The sequence below is a fragment of the Lucilia sericata genome, unplaced genomic scaffold, assembly GCF_015586225.1.
Source record: "Lucilia sericata isolate MDLA Ls3-8-SP2 unplaced genomic scaffold, ASM1558622v1 Contig000557F_arrow, whole genome shotgun sequence".
Classification (NCBI taxonomy): Eukaryota; Metazoa; Arthropoda; class Insecta; order Diptera; family Calliphoridae; genus Lucilia; species Lucilia sericata.
The window spans coordinates 243,579-267,497 of record NW_023994567.1 but is presented as its reverse complement, the minus strand read 5'-3'; the positions used below and the strand labels follow the sequence as shown (position 1 = coordinate 267,497).

General features: G+C 31.0%; 2 protein-coding genes across 3 annotated transcripts in view; one reads left to right on the top strand and one right to left on the bottom strand.

Moving 5' to 3' along the window:
* The window catches only part of LOC119606186 (protein expanded), a 78,382-nt gene that overhangs the window by 9,489 nt on the left and 44,974 nt on the right, over positions 1–23,919 (top strand). The window lies entirely within an intron of this gene.
* LOC119606184 (vicilin-like seed storage protein At2g18540) lies at positions 1,115–6,248 on the bottom strand (the record flags this gene model as incomplete). The annotated part of the gene is given in 5 exon segments (XM_037959599.1): positions 1,115–1,165; positions 4,221–4,534; positions 4,537–4,721; positions 4,723–4,792; positions 6,191–6,248. Coding segments are annotated over 5 exon segments (678 nt in total), but the record flags the coding sequence as incomplete, so codon positions are not given.

The following is a 23,919-nucleotide window of genomic DNA, read 5'->3' as shown; positions in this document are numbered from 1 at the left end:
TGAACTAGAACTGAAACTAGAACTGAACTAGAACTGAACTAGAACTGAACTAGAAACTGAACTAGAACTGAACTAGAACTGAACTAGAACTGAACTAGAACTGACTAGAACTGAACTAGAACTGAACTAGAACTGAACTAGAACTGAACTAGAACTGAACTAGAACTGAACTAGAACTGAACTAGAACTGAACTAGAACTGAACTAGAACTGAACTAGAACTGAACTAGAACTGAACTAGAACTGAACTAGAACTGAACTAGAACTGAACTAGAACTGAACTAGAACTGAACTAGAACTGAACTAGAACTGAACTAGAACTGAACTAGAACTGAACTATAGAACTGAACTAGAACTGAACTAGAACTGACTAGAACTGAACTATGAACTGAACTAGAACTGAACTAGAACTGAACTAGAACTGAACTAGAACTGAACTAGAACTGAACTAGAACTGAACTAGAACTGAATAGAACTGACTAGAACTGAACTAGAACTGAACTAGAACTGAACTAGAACTGACTAGAACTGAACTAGAACTGAACTAGAACTGAACTAGAACTGAACTAGAACTGAACTAGAACTGAACTAGAACTGAACTAGAACTGAACTAGAACTGAACTAGAACTGAACTAGAACTGAACTAGAACTGAACTAGAACTGAACTAGAACTGAACTAGATACTGAACTAGAACTGAACTGAACTAGAACGAACGAACTGAACTAGAACTAGAACTGAACTAGAACTGAACTAGAACTGAACTAGAACTGAACTAGAACTGAACTAGAACTGAACTAGAACTGAACTAGAAACTTGACTGAACTAGAACTGAACTAGAACTGAACTAGAACTGAACTAGAACTGAACTAGAACTGAACTAGAACTGAACTAGAACTGAACTAGAACTGACTATGAACTGAACTAGAACTGAACTAGAACTGAACTAGAACTGAACTAGAACTGAACTAGAACTGAACTAGAAACTGAACTAGAACTGAACTAGAACTGAACTAGAACTGAACTAGAACTGAACTAAACTGACTAGAACTGAACTAGAACTGAACTAGAACTGACTAGAACTGAACTAAACTGAACTGAACTGAACTAGAACTGAACTAGAACTGAACTAGAACTGAACTAGAACTGAACTAGAAACTGAACTAGAACTAGAACTAGAACTTAACTAGAACTGAACTAGAACTGAACTAGAACTGAACTAGAACTGAACTAGAACTGACTAGAACTGAACTAGAACTGAACTGAACTGAACTAGAACTGAACTAGAACTGAACTAGAACTGAACTAGAACTGAACTAGAACTGAACTAGAACTGAACTAGAACTGAACTAGAACTGAACTGAACTGAACTAGAACTGAACTAGAACTGAACTAGAACTGAACTAGAACTGAACTAGAACTGAACTAGAACTGAACTAGAACTGAACTAGAACTGAACTAGAACTGAACTAGAACTGAACTAGAACTGACTAGAACTGAACTAGAACTGAACTAGAACTGAACTAGAACTGAACTAGAACTGAACTAGAACTGAACTAGAACTGAACTAGAACTGAACTAGAACTGAACTAGAACTGAACTAGAACTGAACTAGAACTGAACTAGAACTGAACTAGAACTGAACTAGAACTGAACTAGAACTGAACTAGAACTGAACTAGAACTGAACTAGAACTGAACTAGAACTGAACTAGAACTGAACTAGAACTGAACTAGAACTGAACTAGAACTGAACTAGAACTGAACTAGAACTGAACTAGAACTGAACTAGAACTGAACTAGAACTGAACTAGAACTGAACTAGAACTGAACTAGAACTGAACTAGAACTGAACTAGAACTGAACTAGAACTGAACTAGAACTGAACTAGAACTGAACTAGAACTGAACTAGAACTGAACTAGAACTGAACTAGAACTGAACTAGAACTGAAGAACTAGAACTGAACTAGAACTGAACTAGAACTGAACTAGAACTGAACTAGACTGAACTAGAACTGAACTAAACTGAACTAGAACTGAACTAGAACTGAACTAACTGAACTAGAACTAGAACTGAACTAGAACTGAACTAGAACTGAACTAGAACTGAACTAGAACTGAACTAGAACTGAACTAGAACTGAACTAGAACTGAACTAGAACTGACCTAGAACTGAACTAGAACTGAACTAGAACTGAACTAGAATTGAACTAGAACTGAACTAGAATTGAACTAGAACTGAACTAGAACTGAACTAGAACTGAACTAGAACTGAACTAGAACTGAACTAGAACTGAACTAGAACTCAACTAGAACTTAATTCGTTTTTTCCGAATTTAGAAACAAAATTTTTTATAATGAAAAGTGGTTTTTAAGATAGAAACTTAAATTTTTCCTTAAAAGTTGTAAAAGTATAAGATTTTGATAAAAAGTCAATTGTTAAGTTAAAAATATGTGGAAGATATTGATTTTGTATGATAAAATGAGATTTGGAACAAAAAATCGTTTGACCACAAGAAATTATATTTTGAACAGTATTTTCTGCTTTATTCCCATAATTAATATGTATATTTCAACCTGTTATTTTTAAAACAATTTCCATAGAGTTTTATTTATAGAAAATATTATTGATAAATGTGTTATGAGTAAAAAAAAAACATTTTAAAATTTTATAACAAAAAGTGAGTCTATAATTAAATTCAATGACATTTTCTTTTGTCTTTCATGTAACACGCAATAGAAATTGAAAAGGAATTTTTATGAATTTAATTATATAGCTGATTAATAATATACAAGAAAATTGTTAATAAATACTGAAATTGGACAACAATCAAAGTTGAATTTCTTTTTGATTAACAAGAAAATTTCACTTTGTAAAGTAAAACTTTGCGGTTATTAAATAAATCTGGTTTAATATTTTTTTAAAACAAAAGTTAAAGCTTCTGAATACTAACCCTCCCTCCCCTATGTTTTATATAGTTTCCTAAAACCAAATGTATAAAATAAAATACTTTTGTAAATATGTACTTGTGTATCATCGATTGTATCGCTTTATAATGCCTTTTAGAAATAATCTAAAATATAAATATAAATATGTTTTACAGTCAGTATTGGTTTATTGTAGTTTATTTTTTAGGCCATTTCGCATATTTTTACACAACATTTAAAGTATGGAATGGCATGGTTGTTTGCTCGTACGTATGGTGGCTGGCTGACTGACTGACTACAAATATGAATAGTTTTGGTTCGCACGTTTATTTAAGATGCATACCATGTCGTTGAATGTGTTTGTTTTTTTTTTTTCATTTTTTATTAAAAACAGAAAATAAGAAAAATTCAAGAAATAGTTGGCGTTTTTTCATACAGAAAAACACACACACTCAGCACACATACCAGAGACTGTTAGTATGTTTAATACAAGTATGTAGTTTTAGCAAAAGGAGGGGATTTAAAAGAGTAAAACTTTGTTTGGTTAAAGATAGTATGATAGATAGATAGATATATAGATGAGATAGATAGATAGATAGATAGATCGCTAGATAGATAGATAGATGATAGATAGCTAGATATCGATAGATAGATAGCTCGCTCGATGCTCGCTCTCTCGCTATCGATGCTAGCTCGCTAGCTCGCTCGCTCGCTCTCATCTCTCTCGCTCGCTCGCTCGCTCTCGCTCGCTCGCTCGCTCGCTCGCTCGCTCGCTCGCTGTCGCTCGCTCGCTGCTCGCTCGCTCGCTCGCTCGCTCGCTCGATCGCTCGCTCGCTCGCTCGCTAAGCTCGCTCGCTCGCTCGCTCGCTCGCTCGCTCGCTCGCTCGCTCGCTGCTCGCTCGCTCGCTCGCTCCTAGTCGCTGCGCTCGCTCGCTCGCTCGCTCGCTCCTCGCTCGCTCGCTCGCCTCGCTCGCTCGCTCGCTCGCTCGCTCCTCGCTCGCTCGCTCGCTCGCTCGCTCCTCGCTCGCTCGCTCAGCTCGCTCGCTCGCTCGCTCCTCGCTCGCTCGCTCGCTCGCTCGCTCGCTCTCGCTCGCTCGCTCGCTCCTCGCTCGCTCGCTCGCTCGCTCGCTCGCTCGCTCGCTCGATCGCTCGCTCGCTCGCTCGCTCGCTCGCTCGCTCGCTGACTCTCTGCTCGCTGCTCGCTGCTCGCTCGCTCGCTCGCTCGCTCGCTCGCTCGCCTCGCTCGCTCGCTCGCTCGCTCGCTCGCTCGCTCGCTCGCTCGCTCGCTCGCTCGCTCTTTCCGTTCTCGTTCTCGTTCCGTTCTCGTTCCGTTCTCGTTCCGTTCTCGTTTCCGTCTCGTTCCGTTCTCTTCGTCTCGTTCCGTTCTCGTTCCGTTCTCGTTCGTTCTCTTCTTCTCGTTCCGTTCTCGTTCCGTTTCTCGTTCCGTTCTCGTTCCTTCTCGTTCCGTTCTCGTTCCGTTCTCGTTCCGTTCTCGTTTCCGTTTCTCGTTCCTTTCTCGTTCCGTTCTCGTTCCGTTTCGTTCCGTTCTCGTTCGTTCTCGTTCGTTCTCGTTTCCGTTTCTCGTTTCCGTTCTCGTTCCGTTCTCGTTCCGTTCTCGTTTCCGTTCTCGTTCTTCTCTTTTCTCTTCCTTCTCGTTCCGTTCTCGTTCCTTCTCTTTCCGTTCTCGTTCTTTCTCGTTCCGTTCTCTCTTCTCTTTCCGTTCTCTTTCATCTTCTCGTTCCGTTCTCTTCCTTTCTCGTTCCTTTCTCTTCCTTCTCTTTCTTTCTCTTTCCTTTCTCTTTCCTTTCTCTTTCCGTTTCTCTTTCCTTTCTCTTCCTCTCGTTCCGTTCTCTTTCCGTTTCTCTTCCTTTCTCGTCCTTTCTTTCCGTTCTCGTTCCTTTCTCTTTCCTTTCTCTTTCCTTTCTCTTTCCGTTCTCGTTCTTTCTCGTTCCGTTCTCTTTCCTTCTCTTTTCCGTTCTCTCTTCCTTTCTCTTCTTTTCTTCGCTCGTTTCTCGCTCAGTTCTAGCTCAGTTCTAGTTCAGTTTCTAGTTCAGTTCTAGCTCAGTCTAGTTCAGTTCTAGTTCAGTTCTAGTTCAGTTTAGTTCAGTTCTAGTTCAGTTCTAGTTCAGTTCTAGTTCAGTTCTAGTTCTTTCTAGTTCAGTTCTAGTTCAGTTCTAGTTCAGTTCTAGTTCAGTTCTAGTTCAGTTCTAGTTCAGTTCTAGTTCAGTTCTAGTTCAGTAGTCTAGCTCAGTTCTAGCTCAGTTCTGAGGCCTCAGTCTAGGGCTCAGTTCTAGTTCAGTTCTAGTTCAGTCTAGCTCAGTCCTAGTTCAGTTCTAGTTCAGTTCTAGTTCAGTTAAGTTCAGTTCTAGTTCAGTTCTAGTCAGTTCTAGTTCAGTTCTAGTTCAGTTCTAGTTCAGTTCTAGTTCAGTTCTAGTTCAGTTCTAGTTCAGTTCTAGTTCGTTCTAGTTCAGTTCTAGTTCAGTTCTAGTTCAGTTCTAGTTCAGTTCTAGTTCAGTTCTAGTTCAGTTCTAGTTTCAGTCTAGTTCAGTTCTAGTTCAGTTCTAGTTCAGTTTAAGTTCAGTTCTAGTTCAGTTCTAGTTCAGTTTTAGTTGAGTTCTAGTTCAGTTCTAGTTCAGTTCTAGTTCAGTTCTAGTTCAGTTCTAGTTCAGTTCTAGTTCAGTTCTAGTTCAGTTCTAGTTCAGTTCTAGTTCAGTTCTAGTTCAGTTCTAGTTCAGTTCTAGTTCAGTTCTAGTTCAGTTCTAGTTCAGTTCTAGTTCAGTTCTAGTTCAGTTCTAGTTCAGTTCTAGTTCAGTTCTAGTTCTGTTCTAGTTCTGTTCTAGTTTTCTTCCAGTTAATTTTTGTTTTTGCAAAACTTCTAAAGAATCTTTTCCTTTACAACACTGTGGCAACATTGAGAGCTGCTCAAAACTATGTAGCTGTTATTTTTTTAAACGTTATTTTTTCCAACTTAATGTTATATTTGTATAATAAGTATTTTTTCAAAACCTCACGGTTTGAACTAAAAAAAATATGTTTGAATGCAATGTTTAAAAACTATAAACGTACATACTATTTACCTAACAAAACATACACATATACATGTAAGTACGTAAGTACTTTTGTTGTTGTTTTAGTAGGTTGTTAAAGTTTGTACTGATTTGTTTTTATATGTAAACCAATAATTTTTTATTTATTTAGTTATTTTTTTTAATATTTTTATAACAGTCACATATAAAACATAAATACACTACTAAACTGAACATACCTTTTGGTTGTCGCTTTTGTTTTGTTTTTTTCTTTAAACCGTTTTTGGTAGATGTCATTATTTTTTGTCGGTTGTTTGTTTGGTGTGTTACAGCCTTACAGTAAGGTGTGCCTTGTTGCACCACCGCCCAATGATTTTTTATGTTTTTTTTTTAATATTGAAATAATATATAGATTTTTTTATTATTTTCATAGCCATTTCGCACATGAGCTGATTTTAACAATAGTAAATAATGAAAAAAAAAAATTTTTAAATAAAAATTCTTGGCAATTTATAATCTTTTTTGTAAATACAAGTACTTATGTATATGTGTGTTTGTTTTTTTTATAAAAAATAAATGTTTATTTCCATTGCCATGGTATGTTAAACATAAAAAATTATAAAAAAATGTATAGAGATATTTACTAAATAGATTTTATGCTTGAGTGGACACTTAATGGAGATTCTCTTTTTTTAAGTTTAATGATAAATAGATAATGATGATCTTATAATATTGACAAAAAATTTGAATAATAAATAAAAAAAATTTAAGACTTAATTATATTTCAATATTTGTAAAGCAATTAAATATTTTATATATTTTTGAAAAGATATGTTTATTTGCTATGTAATGATATATAATTTATTTTATTTTCAGTAAAAATCTGTATTTTTGTGTTTTTTCCACAAAAGTCTTTTTGGAATTTTTATAAAATGAAATTATTTATACATTTTGGAAAACTACACACTATTTCCTTTATAATGATATACAATTTAACTATGTTTCATTTATCAACAGTAAAATAACCTAAGTAGAAACTTAACATTACGTAGTAATTTTTTCTTTTCACAAAAGTCTTTTACGTTTTATAAAATTATTTAAAATATTATATATTTTTGAAAAGCTTAGTTTATTACCTTTCAAATGATATATAATTTATCTAGTTTATCTTTATTTTATGTGTAATTAAAGAACTGAAAACTTTGAATTACTCTGAAAAATTTTTCACTTTTTTGTGTTTTTAAACAAAAGTCTTTAAAGAATTGTTACATAAAGAAATGTTTTATACATTTTTGAAAAGTACACATTATTTCCCTTTTAATGATATACATTTTAAATATGTTTCATTTATCAACAGTAAAATAACCTAAGTAGAAACTTAACATTACGTTGTAAAAAATGTTTTAGATATTTCATATTCTTGTGTTCTTTTTACAAAAGTCTTTTACGTTTTATGTAAAAGTTAAACATTTTATATATTTTTGAAAAGCTTACTTTATGACCTCTCAAATGATATATTATTTTACTGTTTGGTCTTTATTTTATGTAAAATTATAGACCTGAATACTTTGAATTACTCCGAAAAATTTGTCACTTTTTTATGTTTTTTAAACAAAAGTCTTTAAAGAATTGTTAAATAAAGAAATGTTTTATACATTTTTGAAAAGTACACACTATTTCCTTTTTAATGATATACAATTTAACTATATTTCATTTACCAGCTGTAAAATAAACTAAAAGGAAACGTAACATTGCGTAGTAAAAATCTTTTTTAAATATTTCATATTCTTGTAGTCTTTTTACAAAAGTCTTTTACGTTTTATAAAATTATAAAAAAATGTATACATTTCTGAAAAGCTTACTTTATTACCTTTCAAATGATATATAATTTCCTCTTTGTTTTTTATTTTATGTAAAATAAAACAACTTAAAACTTTAAATAGCTCAAAAAATATTTTACTTTTTTGTGTTCTTTAAACAAAAGTTTACTGTGAAGTGTTAAAGGTTTTATAAAATTATTAAAAATATTATACATTCTTAAAAAGCTTAGTTTATTACCTTTCAGGTGATATATGATTTAACTACTTTTTCTTTATTTTATGTGCATTAAAGAACTGAAAACTTTGAATAACTCGGAAAATTTTTTCACTTTTTTGTGTTTTTTAAACAAAAGTCTTTAAAGAATTGTTAAATAAAGAAATGTTTTATACATTTTTGAAAAGTACACACTATTTCCTTTTTAATAATATACAATTTAACTATGTTTCATTTATCAACAGTAAAATAACCTAAGTAGAAACTTAACATTACGTAGTAAAAAATGTTTTAGATATTTCATATTCTTGTGTTCTTTTTACAAAAGTCTTTTACGTTTTATGTAAAAGTTAAACATTTTATATATTTTTGAAAAGCTTACATTATTACCTTTCAAATGATATATAATTTTACTATTTGTTCTTTATGTTTTGTAAAATACAAGAACTGAAAACTTTGATTTACTTTGAAAAATTTTTAGCTTTTTTGTGTTCTTTAAACAAAAGTCTTTCAAGACTGGTTAAGTAAATAAATAATTTATACATTTTTGAAAAGTAGACACTATTACCTTTTCAAATATATACAATTCAACTATATTTCATTTACCAACAGTAAAATAAACTAAGTGGAAACGTAACATTACGTAGTAAATTATTTTTTTTTAAATATTTCATATTCTTGTAGTCTTTTCACAAAAGTCTTTTACGTTTTATAAAACTATAAAAAAATTTATACATTTCTGAAAAGCTTACTTTATTACCTTTCAAATGATATATAATTTATTTTTGTAACCTTATTTTTTGTAAAATTAAAGAACTGAAAACTTTAAATTACTCCAAAAAGTTTTCACTTTTTTGTGTTCGTTCAACAAAAGTCTTTTAAAAATTGTTTAATTAATAAATGTTTTAAACATTTTCGAATAGTACTTACTGTTTGCTATCTATTGATATATAATTTGTGTACTTCCCCTTTAATTAACTCAATTTCAGCCTTAAATTCTATTCTAAAGTGTCACAAAAATTTTTATATCATAATATATTTGTTGACCAAGTTTTTGTTGTTATTTTGATTAATTTCAATTATTGTCATAAAAACGTAAGAAATTAAATAAAAAAATTCAAAATTGCTGTTTTGGTATTTATTGCTTTAAGTTTTTTTTATGGTGATATAAAAATAAAGCAATTTTTTTTCTGCTTCTTATTTGGCACAAATTTTTTTTCTACGTTTTTTTTTTATTATTTCAAAGTTATTTATTATTTTCAATTTAATTATCACACTTTGTACTTTGTAAATTTATTAAAGGCTCCATAAACAAGTGTATAATTATTTTCTATTGTGTAAAAAAATATGCAAAAAATAAATCGTTAAATATGCATTATTTTATTTTGTGTCACAAATTGTCACCTTTTTTGTTTGTGCTGTATTTTATTTAAACAATTAACAAGTTAATAAATAATTTTAAATGACATAGTTTGTTAAAAAATATATATATTTTTTCTTTGAAATTAAATTTTAAATGAATTTTAAATTTTATTTTAGAGTGGGTGCTATATTCGTACAAAATAATTTTAATAAAATATTTCTTAAATTTGTTGTTCTATAAAATAATTTATATGCTGTTTATAGAATGCGAAACATTTTTTGCCACACCCTCTTTTAAATGGAAAATATTTTAAGTCAAAAACAATTTAAATGATTTTATTTAAACGATTTCAAATAATTGTCATAAATATTTAAACAGTTTTATTTATTTTTTTAGCTTGAAATTCAATCTGTTTTCAGAATTTTGAAATGGAATAATTTAGCTTTCAATTAAATTGTTTTCAATATAAACTTCTGCTAAAAGATTTAATAACATAAAAGTGAATTATATATCACTAGAAAGGAAATTATATAAAATTTGCAGAAATAATTTAGACTGGACTATAGACTAGACTATAGACTAGACTATAGACTAGACTATAGACTAGACTATAGACTAGACTATAGACTAGACTATAGACTAGACTATAGACTAGACTATAGACTAGACTATAGACTAGACTATAGACTAGACTATAGACTAGACTATAGACTAGACTATAGACTAGACTATAGACTAGACTATAGACTAGACTATAGACTAGACTATAGACTAGACTATAGACTAGACTATAGACTAGACTATAGACTAGACTATAGACTAGACTATAGACTAGACTATAGACTAGACTATAGACTAGACTATAGACTAGACTATAGACTAGACTATAGACTAGACTATAGACTAGACTATAGACTAGACTATAGACTAGACTATAGACTAGACTATAGACTAGACTATAGACTAGACTATAGACTAGACTATAGACTAGACTATAGACTAGACTATAGACTAGACTATAGACTAGACTATAGACTAGACTATAGACTAGACTATAGACTAGACTATAGACTAGACTATAGACTAGACTATAGACTAGACTATAGACTAGACTATAGACTAGACTATAGACTAGACTATAGACTAGACTAGACTAGACTATAGACTAGACTATAGACTAAACTATAGACTAGACTATAGACTAGACTATAGACTAGACTATAGACTAAACTATAGACTAGACTATAGACTAGACTATAGACTAAACTATAGACTAGACTATAGACTAGACTATAGACTAGACTATAGACTAGACTACAGACTAAACTATAGACTAGACTATAGACTAGACTATAGACTAGACTATAGACTAGACTATAGACTAGACTATAGACTAGACTATAGACTAGACTATAGACTAGACTATAGACTAGACTATAGACTAGACTATAGACTAGACTATAGACCAGACTATAGACTAGACTATAGACTAGACTATAGACTAGACTATAGACTAGACTATAGACTAGACTAGAGACTAGACTATAGACCAGACTATAGACTAGACTATAGACTAGACTATAGACTAGACTATGGACTAGACTATTGACTAGACTATAGACTAGATTATAGACTAAACTATAGACTAGACTATAGACTAGACTATAGACTAGACTATACACTAGACTGTAGAATAGACTATAGACTAGATTATAGACTAGACTATAGACTAGACTATAGACTAGACCATAGACTAGACTATAGACTAGACTATAGATTAGACTATAGACTAGACTATAGACTAGACTATAGACTAGACTATAGACTAGACTATAGACTAGACTATAGACTAGACTATAGACTAGACTATAGACTAGACTATAGACTAGACTATAGACTAGACTATAGACTAGACTATAGACTAGACTATAGACTAGACTATAGACTAGACTATAGACTAGACTATAGACTAGACTATAGACTAGACTATAGACTAGACTATAGACTAGACTATAGACTAGACTATAGACTAGACTATAGACTAGACTATAGACTAGACTATAGACTAGACTATAGACTAGACTATAGACTAGACTATAGACTAGACTATAGACTAGACTATAGACTAGACTATAGACTAGACTATAGACTAGACTATAGACTAGACTATAGACTAGACTATAGACAGACTAGACTATAGACTAGACTATAGACTAGACTATAGACTAGACTATAGACTAGACTATAGACTAGACTATAGACTAGACTATAGACTAGACTATAGACTAGACTATAGACTAGACTATAGACTAGACTATAGACTAGACTATAGACTAGACTATAGACTAGACTATAGACTAGACTATAGACTAGACTATAGACTAGACTATAGACTAGACTATAGACTAGACTATAGCTAGACTATAGACTAGACTATAGACTAGACTATAGACTAGGCTATAGACTAGACTATAGACTAGACTATAGACTAGACTATAGACTAGACTATAGACTAGACTATAGACTAGACTATAGACTAGACTATAGACTAGAGCTAACTAGCTATAGACTAGACTATAGACTAGACTATAGACTAGACTATAGACTAGACTATAGACTAGACTATAGACTAGACTATAGACTAGACTATAGACTAGACTATAGACTAGACTATAGACTAGACTATAGACTAGACTATAGACTAGACTATAGACTAGACTATAGACTAGATTATAGACTAGACTATAGACTAGACTATAGACTAGACTATAGATTATACTATAAACTAGACTATAGGCTATACTAGTTTATAGTCTAGTCTATAGTCTAGTATGTAGAATATAGTCTAGTCCGTAGATTAGTCTATAGTCTAGTCTATAGTCTAGCTTATATTCTAGTTTATTGTCTAGTCTATAGTCTAGTTTATAGTATAATCTATAGTCTAATCTATAGTATAGTCTACAGACTATACTATAAACTAGACTATAGACTAGACAATAAACTAGAATATAAGCTAGACTATAGACTAGACTATAGACTAATCTACGGACTAGACTATATTCTACATACTAGACTATAGACTAGACTATAAACTAGACTATAGTCTAGACTATAAACTAGACTATAAGTAGACTATAAAACTATTCTGCAGACTAAACTATAGACTAGCCTATGTATAGTCTGGTCTGGACTAGACTGTAGTCTAGCCTATAGTCTGGACTGTACTGTAGTCTATTTTTAAAAAATCTTTAAAATATTACCTCTCCATTCATTAATTCTAAAATAACAACTAAATACAAAAGTTTGCTTAAATAATTTTAAAACTATTAAATGCATTTTTATTATTATAATTACTATTGTAAGTATTTTACATACGTAAATATACCCTTGACCTTTTTGTCATAATTTTCTCACTTACTCGTAGTTTTTTTTTAATTTTTTATATTTTCATTAAACTATTTTAGCAAATAATTCAACATGTTAAATTTAATGATCTTGAAATTCCTACACGTTTAATCAACAGGTCGTATAAACAATATGTTTTTTTTGTTTTCATTTCGTTGTTATTATTTTTTGTTTAATTTTATTTTATTGTTTCATTATATGATGACAATCAACAACATACTCATGCAGTCAGTCACTCCACCACAACTTAGTTGTTGTTGGCTTGATCGTCATCAGCTCACACACACCAACACTAATGCAAACATACGTACCCTACACCCGCCTTAACCCTCTGCTGACTGGATTATTAAGAAAGAAAAAAATGATAAAAAAAAGAAATATGATACAAATTATTTAGAAAGACAGCTCAGTTTAGATCAGTTTAATTTTATTGTTGTTTCAGTTTTTTTATTATTATTTTTTTTAAATATAAATTTAGATTGACATGTCATGCCTGAGTTACTGTAATTACATGATAATCTCTCTTAATTTAAATTTGTCTGAAAATAACGAAGAAAAAATTGTTTTCATAAAAACCAGTATTTTTTTGGTATAGAATTTATTTGTTATAATGGGAAAATAGAATTGAAAGAATTAATTCGTTTAAAATTTATAAAGTTTCTTATATTTAGAAATTTTATTTATTCTGTAATTTTTAAAATATAAATTTTTTTATAGAACAGACTATAGTTCAGACTATAGACTAGACTATAGACTAGACTATAGACTAGACTATAGACTAGACTATAGACTAGACTATAGACTAGACTATAGACTAGACTATAGACTAGACTATAGACTAGACTATAGACTAGACTATAGACTAGACTATAGACTAGACTATAGACTAGACTATAGACTAGACTATAGACTAGACTATAGACTAGACTATAGACTAGACTATAGACTAGACTATAGACTAGACTATAGACTAGACTATAGACTAGACTATAGACTAGACTATAGACTAGACTATAGACTAGACTATAGACTAGACTATAGACTAGACTATAGACTAGACTATAGACTAGACTATAGACTAGACTATAGACTAGACTATAGACTAGACTATAGACTAGACTATAGACTAGACTATAGACTAGACTATAGACTATAGACTAGACTATAGACTAGACTATAGACTAGACTATAGACTAGACTATAGACTAGACTATAGACTAGACTATGGACTAGACTATGGACTAGACTATAGACTAGACTATAGACTAGACTATAGACTAGACTAAAGACTAGACTATAGACTAGACTATAGACTAGACTATAGACTAGACTATAGACTAGACTATAGACTAGACTATAGACTAGACTATAGACTAGACTATAGACTAGACTATAGACTAGACTATAGACTAGACTATAGACTAGACTATAGACTAGACTATAGACTAGACTATAGACTAGACTATAGACTAGACTATAGACTAGACTATAGACTAGACTATAGACTAGACTATAGACTAGACTATAGACTAGACTATAGACTAGACTATAGACTAGACTATAGACTAGACTATAGACTAGACTATAGACTAGACTATAGACTAGACTATAGACTAGACTATAGACTAGACTATAGACTAGACTATAGACTAGACTATAGACTAGACTATAGACTAGACTATAGACTAGACTATAGACTAGACTATAGACTAGACTATAGACTAGACTATAGACTAACTATAGACTAGACTATAGACTAGACTATAGACTAGACTATAGACTAGACTATAGACTAGACTATAGACTAGACTATAGACTAGACTATAGACTAGACTATAGACTAGACTATAGACTAGACTATAGACTAGACTATAGACTAGACTATAGACTAGACTATAGACTAGACTATAGACTAGACTATAGACTAGACTATAGACTAGACTATAGACTAGACTATAGACTAGACTATAGACTAGACTATAGACTAGACTATAGACTAGACTATAGACTAGACTATAGACTAGACTATAGACTAGACTATAGACTAGACTATAGACTAGACTATAGACTAGACTATAGACTAGACTATAGACTAGACTATAGACTAGACTATAGACTAGACTATAGCTAGACTATAGACTAGACTATAGACTAGACTATAGACTAGACTATAGACTAGACTATAGACTAGACTATAGACTAGACTATAGACTAGACTATAGACTAGACTATAGACTAGACTATAGACTAGACTATAGACTAGACTATAGACTAGACTATAGACTAGACTATAGACTAGACTATAGACTAGACTATAGACTAGACTATAGACTAGACTATAGACTAGACTATAGACTAGACTATAGACTAGACTATAGACTAGACTATAGACTAGACTATAGACTAGACTATAGACTAGACTATAGACTAGACTATAGACTAGACTATAGACTAGACTATAGACTAGACTATAGACTAGACTATAGACTAGACTATAGACTAGACTATAGACTAGACTATAGACTAGACTATAGACTAGACTATAGACTAGACTATAGACTAGACTATAGACTAGACTATAGACTAGACTAGACTAGACTATAGACTAGACTATAGACTAGACTATAGACTAGACTATAGACTAGACTATAGACTAGACTATAGACTAGACTATAGACTAGACTATAGACTAGACTATAGACTAGACTATAGACTAGACTATAGACTAGACTATAGACTAGACTATAGACTAGACTATAGACTAGACTATAGACTATAGCTAGACTATAGGCTAGACTATAGACTAGACTATAGACTAGACTATAGACTAGACTATAGACTAGACTATAGACTAGACTATAGACTAGACTATAGACTAGACTATAGACTAGACTATAGACTAGACTATAGACTAGACTATAGACTAGACTATAGACTAGACTATAGACTAGACTATAGACTAGACTATAGACTAGACTATAGACTAAACTATAGACTAGACTATAGACTAGACTATAGACTAAACTATAGACTAGACTATAGACTAGACTATAGATTAGACTATAGACTAGACTATAGACTAGACTATAGACTAGACTATAGACTAGACTATAGACTAGACTATAGACTAGACTATAGGCTAGACTATAGACTAGACTATAGACTAGACTATAGACTAGACTATAGACTAGACTATAGGCTAGACTATAGGCTAGACTAGACTATAGACTAGACTATAGACTAGACTAATGACTAGACTAATGACTAGACTAGACTATAGACTAGACTATAGACTAGACTATAGACTAGACTATAGACTATACTATAGACTAGACTAATGACTAGACTAATGACTAGACTAATGACTAGACTAATGACTAGACTAGACTATAGACTAGACTAGACTATAGACTAGACTATAGACTAGACTATAGACTAGACTATAGACTAGACTATAGACTAGACTATAGACTAGACTATAGACTAGATTATAGACTAGACTATAGACTAGACTATAGACTAGACTATAGACTAGACTATAGACTAGACTATAGACTAGACTATAGACTAGACTATAGACTAGACTATAGACTAGACTATAGACTAGACTATAGACTCAACCATACACTCGACTATAGATTCGACTCTAGAGTCGAGTCTATACTCGACTCTAGAGTCTAGAAGCGACGATAGACTCGACTATAGACTCGAATCTAGAGTCGACTATAGACTTGATTCTAGACTCGACTCTAAATTCGACTCTTGACTCGACTATAGATTCGACTCTAGACTAGACTATAGACTAGGCTATATATTAGAGAATAGAATATAGTCGAGTTTATAGCCCAGATTATAAACCAGACTATAGTCCGCACTAGAGACTACATTAAAGTCCATTCTATTCTAATTCGAAAATTAATTTTAAACAATTAATTCTTTGTTATAAAAAACCACATAATTGTCATTTATTAATGAGCCATTAAAAAGAAACTTAAAACATCTACAAAACATACACACACACACATAAAAAAAATCTCAAAATAAAATCTAAAACAAATTTTATATGTTTTTAAATTGTGTATATTTTGTTTAAATGTCATAGACAATTATTTTGTAAATGATTTTTATATTTCTATATAATTTATAGTTTCAAAATACTGAGAGTATGAGAGTATTTTAAATATAAAATTCTTTTATTTGAGTTTTTTTTTTGGTTTAACTGAGCTACAATTTTAATTACATTAACCTTGGCATTGACATTTGGCTTTAGAAACAACAAAAAATACAAATTGTTTGAGTTTAGGCGGTAATTAAAATATAGAGAAAAAAAATAATTCTTAAAATAATAAAGTTTTCTTGTCGGTTTTGAGAAATTAGATTTTTTTGCAAACAATTTAAATTAAGAACAATTTTTTTTATTTTTGTAAATTTTTATTTAATGCAATTGTTTATCGATCTTAAATTTGTTGAATTTTATTTTAGCAAAAGTTTAATTAATTTTATTGCTAGCAAGACTATTAATTACTTGACAGTTGCTAATCAAAAAATATAAATAAAAATCTATAAAAAAACTAAATTTTTTTAAAAAGTCTCAACACTAAACTTAAGAAATACTTGAAATATTTATTTGTTAATAAAAAATATTCTCATAGTAGCTGGTAGTAGTAGTAGTAGTACAATTAACAACTATTGCTGCTACAATATATTATAAAAAATATCTATAAAACTACTAAAAACATTGTTAGCAACAAATCTCTGTTGTTGGCTTCAATAACAGACCCCGAAGACAACAACCTGCAGTACACACTACCTTTAGTTTGAGGAGGGGGTCTAGCTGTAGCTATAAACATATACATACATATACATATGAATGGCTACAACAGGTACAAGATATAGTTAGATAAATAGCTAAAACCACTTATCGTAAACACTTGTAGTAATTTATTTTTATTTTTCTTAATTCTTAATATTGTTCTTTTTTTATTCTTTATTATTTTACTAATTCTTAAAAATCCCGTTTTACCACTTTCAAATGCATTAAAATTGAAATAGAAAAAAATATATATTTAAAAGAGAAATAATATAATGTTATATAGAAAATAAGAACCAATCTGTAATAAATATCATAGCCGGGTTTGGTATGCTATAACTTCATCAAAACTTTACTACTTGTAAATGTAACTAAAGGAATTTCAAAGTACAAATACAGGCTACGACAAAAATCGGACTAGTTTACTGTTTAATCTATGGTATAGACTGTGTAGGGAGTAGTCTATTGACAACTCTATAATTTAAGATTTTAAGTCTACTGCTCTCAATCTTGAATCAACTATATAACCTTAAACATGGACTTTAATAGAGTTTGCAAAGTCAGAGTTCCTTGCAGGTACAAGTGTTATAGGGAGTAACCTACCTAAGGACTAGTATATGGACTTTTATAAGGACTAGTCTGTGGACTAGATTAAAATCTAGTCTATGGTCCAAACCAATGACTTGTCTGTTGTCAATACTCTTGTCTTATCAACGGATGGTGATTAGTCTAATGGTGACAAGTCTGTAAACTATTCCATTAGTTTATGGACTAATATACGAACTTGCCCTTTAAGTCTACTAGTCTATGGAACTGGTCTATTGACTATTCCATTGAATTGTTTATGGGCTAATGCATTGACAAATCTATTGATCATTTTCTGGACTAGTCTCTGGACTATAGACTAGATTACAGACTAGACTACAGAATAGACTACAGACTAGACTACAGACTAGACTACAGGCTAGACTACAGACTATACTATAGACAATACTATAGACTATACTATAGACTATACTATATACTAGACTATAGACTAGACTATAGACTAGATATAGACTAGACTATAGGACTAGACTATAGACTAGACTATAGACTAGACTATAGACTAGACTATAGACTAGACTATAGACTAGACTATAGACTAGACTATAGACTAGACTATAGGACTAGACTATAGACTAGACTATAGACTATACTATAGACTAGACTATAGACTAGACTATAGACTATACTATAGACTAGACTATAGATTAGACTATAGACTATACTATAGACTAGACTATAGACTAGACTATAGACTAGACTATAGACTAGACTATAGACTAGACTATAGACTAGACTATAGACTAGACTATAGACTAGACTATAGACTAGACTATAGACTAGACTATAGACTAGGACTATAGACTAGACTATAGACTAGGACTATAGACTAGACTATAGACTAGACTATAGACTAGACTATAGACTAGACTATAGACTAGACTATAGACTAGACTATAGACTAGACTATAGACTAGCTATAGACTATAGACTAGACTATAGACTAGACTATAGACTAGACTATAGACTAGACTATAGACTAGACTATAGACTAGACTATAGACTAGACTATAGACTAGACTATAGACTAGACTATAGACTAGACTATAGACTAGACTATAGACTAGACTATAGACTAGACTATAGACTAGACTATAGACTAGACTATAGACTAGACTATAGACTAGACTATAGACTAGACTATAGACTAGACTATAGACTAGACTATAGACTAGACTATAGACTAGACTATAGACTAGACTATAGACTAGACTATAGACTAGACTATAGACTAGACTATAGACTAGACTATAGACTAGACTATAGACTAGACTATAGACTAGACTATAGACTAGACTATAGACTAGACTATAGACTAGACTATAGACTAGACTATAGACTAGACTATAGACTAGACTATAGACTAGACTATAGACTAGACTATAGACTAGACTATAGACTAGACTATAGACTAGACTATAGACTAGTAGACTAGACTAGACTATAGACTAGACTATAGACTAGACTATAGACTAGACTATAGACTAGACTATAGACTAGACTATAGACTAGACTAGACTTAGACTAGACTATAGACTAGACTATAGACTAGACTATAGACTAGACTATAGACTAGACTATAGACTAGACTATAGACTAGACTATAGACTAGACATAGACTAGAATAGACTAGACTATAGACTAGACTATAGACTAGACTATAGACTAGACTATAGACTAGACTATAGACTAGACTATAGACCGACTAGACTAGACTATAGACTAGACTATAGACTAGACTATAGACTAGACTATAGACTAGACTATAGACTAGACTATAGACTAGACTATAGACTAGACTATAGACTAGACTATAGACTAGACTATAGACTAGACTATAGACTAGACTATAGACTAGACTATAGACTAGACTAGATAGACTATAGACTAGACTATAGACTAACTATAGACTAGACTATAGACTAGACTATAGACTAGACTATAGACTAGACTATAGACTATAGACTAGACTAGACTAGACTATAGACTAGACTATAGACTAGACTATAGACTAGACTATAGACTAGACTATAGACTAGACTATAGACTAGACTATAGACTAGACTATAGACTAGACTATAGACTAGACTATAGACTAGACTATAGACTAGACTATAGACTAGACTATAGACTAGACTATAGACTAGACTATAGACTAGACTATAGACTAGACTATAGACTAGACTATAGACTATACTATAGGGTAGGCTATAGACTATACTATAGACTAGACTATAATATAGACTAGTCTGTAAACTAGTCTATGGACTAATCTATGGACAAGACTATGAACTAATTTGCGGACTAGTCTATAAACTAGTCTATGGGCTAGTCTATGGACTAGTCTATGAACTAGTCTATGGACAAGTCTATAAACTAGTCCATGGACTAGTGAATGAAATAGCTTATGCTGTCTAGAAAATTTTCAACATTTTTTAACAACTAACAATTTTTCGTCGTTGAGTGTAGTTGGGCAAAAGTTGGTTACATTGCAAAGAATCATTAAGAGATTTTGTTTTGGTGTTAACAAATTTATTACATATATAAATTTTGTTGTTATTGGACTTTAATTGAAGCAAACACAATATTAACATAAACAATTTATGATTCACAAGAGAATGTCCGTCCATCCAACTAACCATGCGTCCGTCCGCCTCTCATATTATCTGGTAATAAATATGTTTATTTTGCAGTTTTAATGATTCAACATTCTTTAACAGAAAAGATTCTAATGCGGCTATAATATTATATATTAAAATTTTAGAAAAAATAACATAAATTGAAGTTCTATTTGAAAACAAATCTCACCTTTTTATTTATAGAGTAATAAAGCTGGCAACCAGATATTTGTAATTGTAATTTTTTTTTAGTAAGAAATTGCATCCGGCTTTTTAAATTAAACAATTTTTTTATAATATAGTACTTTTTTATTCAATGGAAATATTTTATAAATATTTGACATTCCAAGCATATAGAGAAAAATTTACGTTCGAAGTTTTTTTGCCAACAATTTCGCATTGAATATTTATGATTGGGAAAAGGGTGTGTGTGTGTTGTTAGAATTTCAAATCAAATAATGTTAAATAAAAAAAAAAAAACAACAACACACAAATAAATAAATTTATTATTGTAAATAAAAATTTAGTCATTTAGCTATTTTTGCTGTTTGATTTGCTATTGTTGCTAAAAGCTAATTTATTATTAGCATAGTTGGCCACAGATATTTTACAGAAAAATCACTTAAAGCGCCGTTTTGAATTTTTAACAAAAAAAAAAAACCGCAATTTTAATTGGAAATATAATAAATCAAAACAAATTGTCAATTGAAATATAGTCAAACAAACAAACACACATACATATTTAGCAGTAAATTCCTCTGAATAGCAAGTGTTTAGATTTTTAACATAACCCAGCAAATAGTTAAACAATCAGCCAAATACTTGTACAATTTATGCAAATTAATTTGAAATTATTGGAAAAATTATTATTACAAAACTGTGATTGATCAGCAGCAACGTGTTTGAATAAATCATTTATGTTATATACACACAGATACTTACATACTTAAGTGATTATGTATATGTTTTAATAATTAATAAAAATTTAATTTAAAAAAAATTATGGTATTTTTTATATAAATAAATAAACCATAAAATGCGTGCCGGTATTTTTATGTTTTTAAGTCATACAATAATTAATAATCTTTTTACCAACCCTCTTCTTTTTTAAAGGAATTTTGAGCGAAAGCTGCCACCCAGTTTATTTTTTTTTGAAGTTTCTAAAAGTATAACGTTTACAAATACTACACTTTATGTTTCCTGCTGATGTTAGTTATTTCTATTGGCTGGATTTCCAGCATATTAATTAGCATTTAAAAGATTTTATTTTGTTAATTGATAGACATTTGACAATTGTTTTTAATAGCTGCAACAGAATGTTAAGTATTTTATAGTTTAATATATTTTACATTAGCTCATTATTGTTAAACAATTGATAAATTAGTAACTTTAGATTTTTTTTGTGCTGAACAAGAATATGGTGCCAATTTGAGAGGATTTCCAGACAGTTGTGACAGCCGTCTAGGTATTTTAGGCAGAGGAACCGAAATCTAGTTGAGTGGATATTAGATTTGACCTGAGACTAATCGAAAAACCTGTTCATAGACTAGTCAATAGACTAATAGATTTAATAGAGTCGTCAATAGACTAGTCAATAGAGTTGACAAAAGTCAATCTAGTAGTCAATATACTAGTCAATTGTCTAGTCAACAAACTAGACTATAGACTAGGCAGTAGACTAGACAATAGACTAGTCAACAGACTAGTCAATAGACTAGTTAATACACTAGTCAATAGACTAGTCAACAGACTAGTCATTAGACTAGTCAACAGACTAGTCATTAGACTAGTCAACAGACTAGTCAACAGACTAGTCATTAGACTAGTCAACAGACTAGTCAATAGACTAGTCAATAGACTACTCAACAGACTAGTCATTAGACTAGTCAACAGACTAGTCAATAGACTAGTCAATAGACTAGTCAACAGGCTAGTCAATAGACTAGGCACTAGACTAGTAAACAGACTAGTCAATAGACTAGTCAACAGACTAGGCACTAGACTAGTCAATAGACTAAACAACGGACTAATCAATAGACTACTCAATAGACTAGTCAATAGACAACAGACTAGGCAATAGACTAAGCAATAGATTAGTCAATTGGTTAGACAAAAGATTAGATAACAGATTAGTCAATAGACTAGTCTATAGTCTAGTCAATAGACTAGTCAATAGCCTAGTTAATAGACTAGTCTATAATCTAGTCAATATACTAGTCTGTAGTCTAGACAATAGACTAGACAATAGACTAGACAATAGACTATACAATAGACTAGTCAATAGACTAGTCAACAGATTAGTCAATAAACTATTTTATAGATTAGTTGACAGATTAGTCAACAGTATAGTCAATAGACTGGACAATAGATTAGGCAATAGACTAGTTAAAGACTGGTCAACAGACTAGTCAATAGACTAGTCAATAGACTAGTCAATAGACTAATCAATAAACTAGTCAGTAGACTATATGCACACTAGTCAATAGACTACACGATAGACTATACAATAGGCTAGACAATAGACTAGGCAATAGAATAGTCAATAGACTAATTAATAGACTAGACAATAGAGTAGCCAATAGATTAGTCAATTGGTTAAACAAAAGATTAGATAATAGTCTATAGTCTTGTCAATAGACTAGTCTATAGTCTAGTCAATAGACTGAACTATAGACTAGTCAATAGACTTTTTTATTCAATGGAAATATTTGACATTCCAAGCATATACAGACTAGTCAATAGTATAGTCAATAGAATGGACAATAGATTAGGCAACAGACTAGTTAATAGACTAGTCAACAGACTAGTCAATAGAATAGTCAACAGACTAGAACAGAAGAGTCAATTGACTAGTCAATGGAATAGTCAAAAGACTTGTCAATAGATTAGTCAAAAGACTGGTCAATAGACTAGACTAGACAATAGGCTAGACAATAGACTGGTCAATAGACTAATTAATAGACTAGACAATAGACTAGCCAATAGATTAGTCAATTGGTTAGACAAAAGATTAGATAACAGATTAGTCAATAGACTAGTCTATAGTCTAGTCAATAGACTAGTCAATAGCCTAGTTAATAGACTAGTCTATAATCTAGTCAATATACTAGTCTGTAGTCTAGTCAACAGACT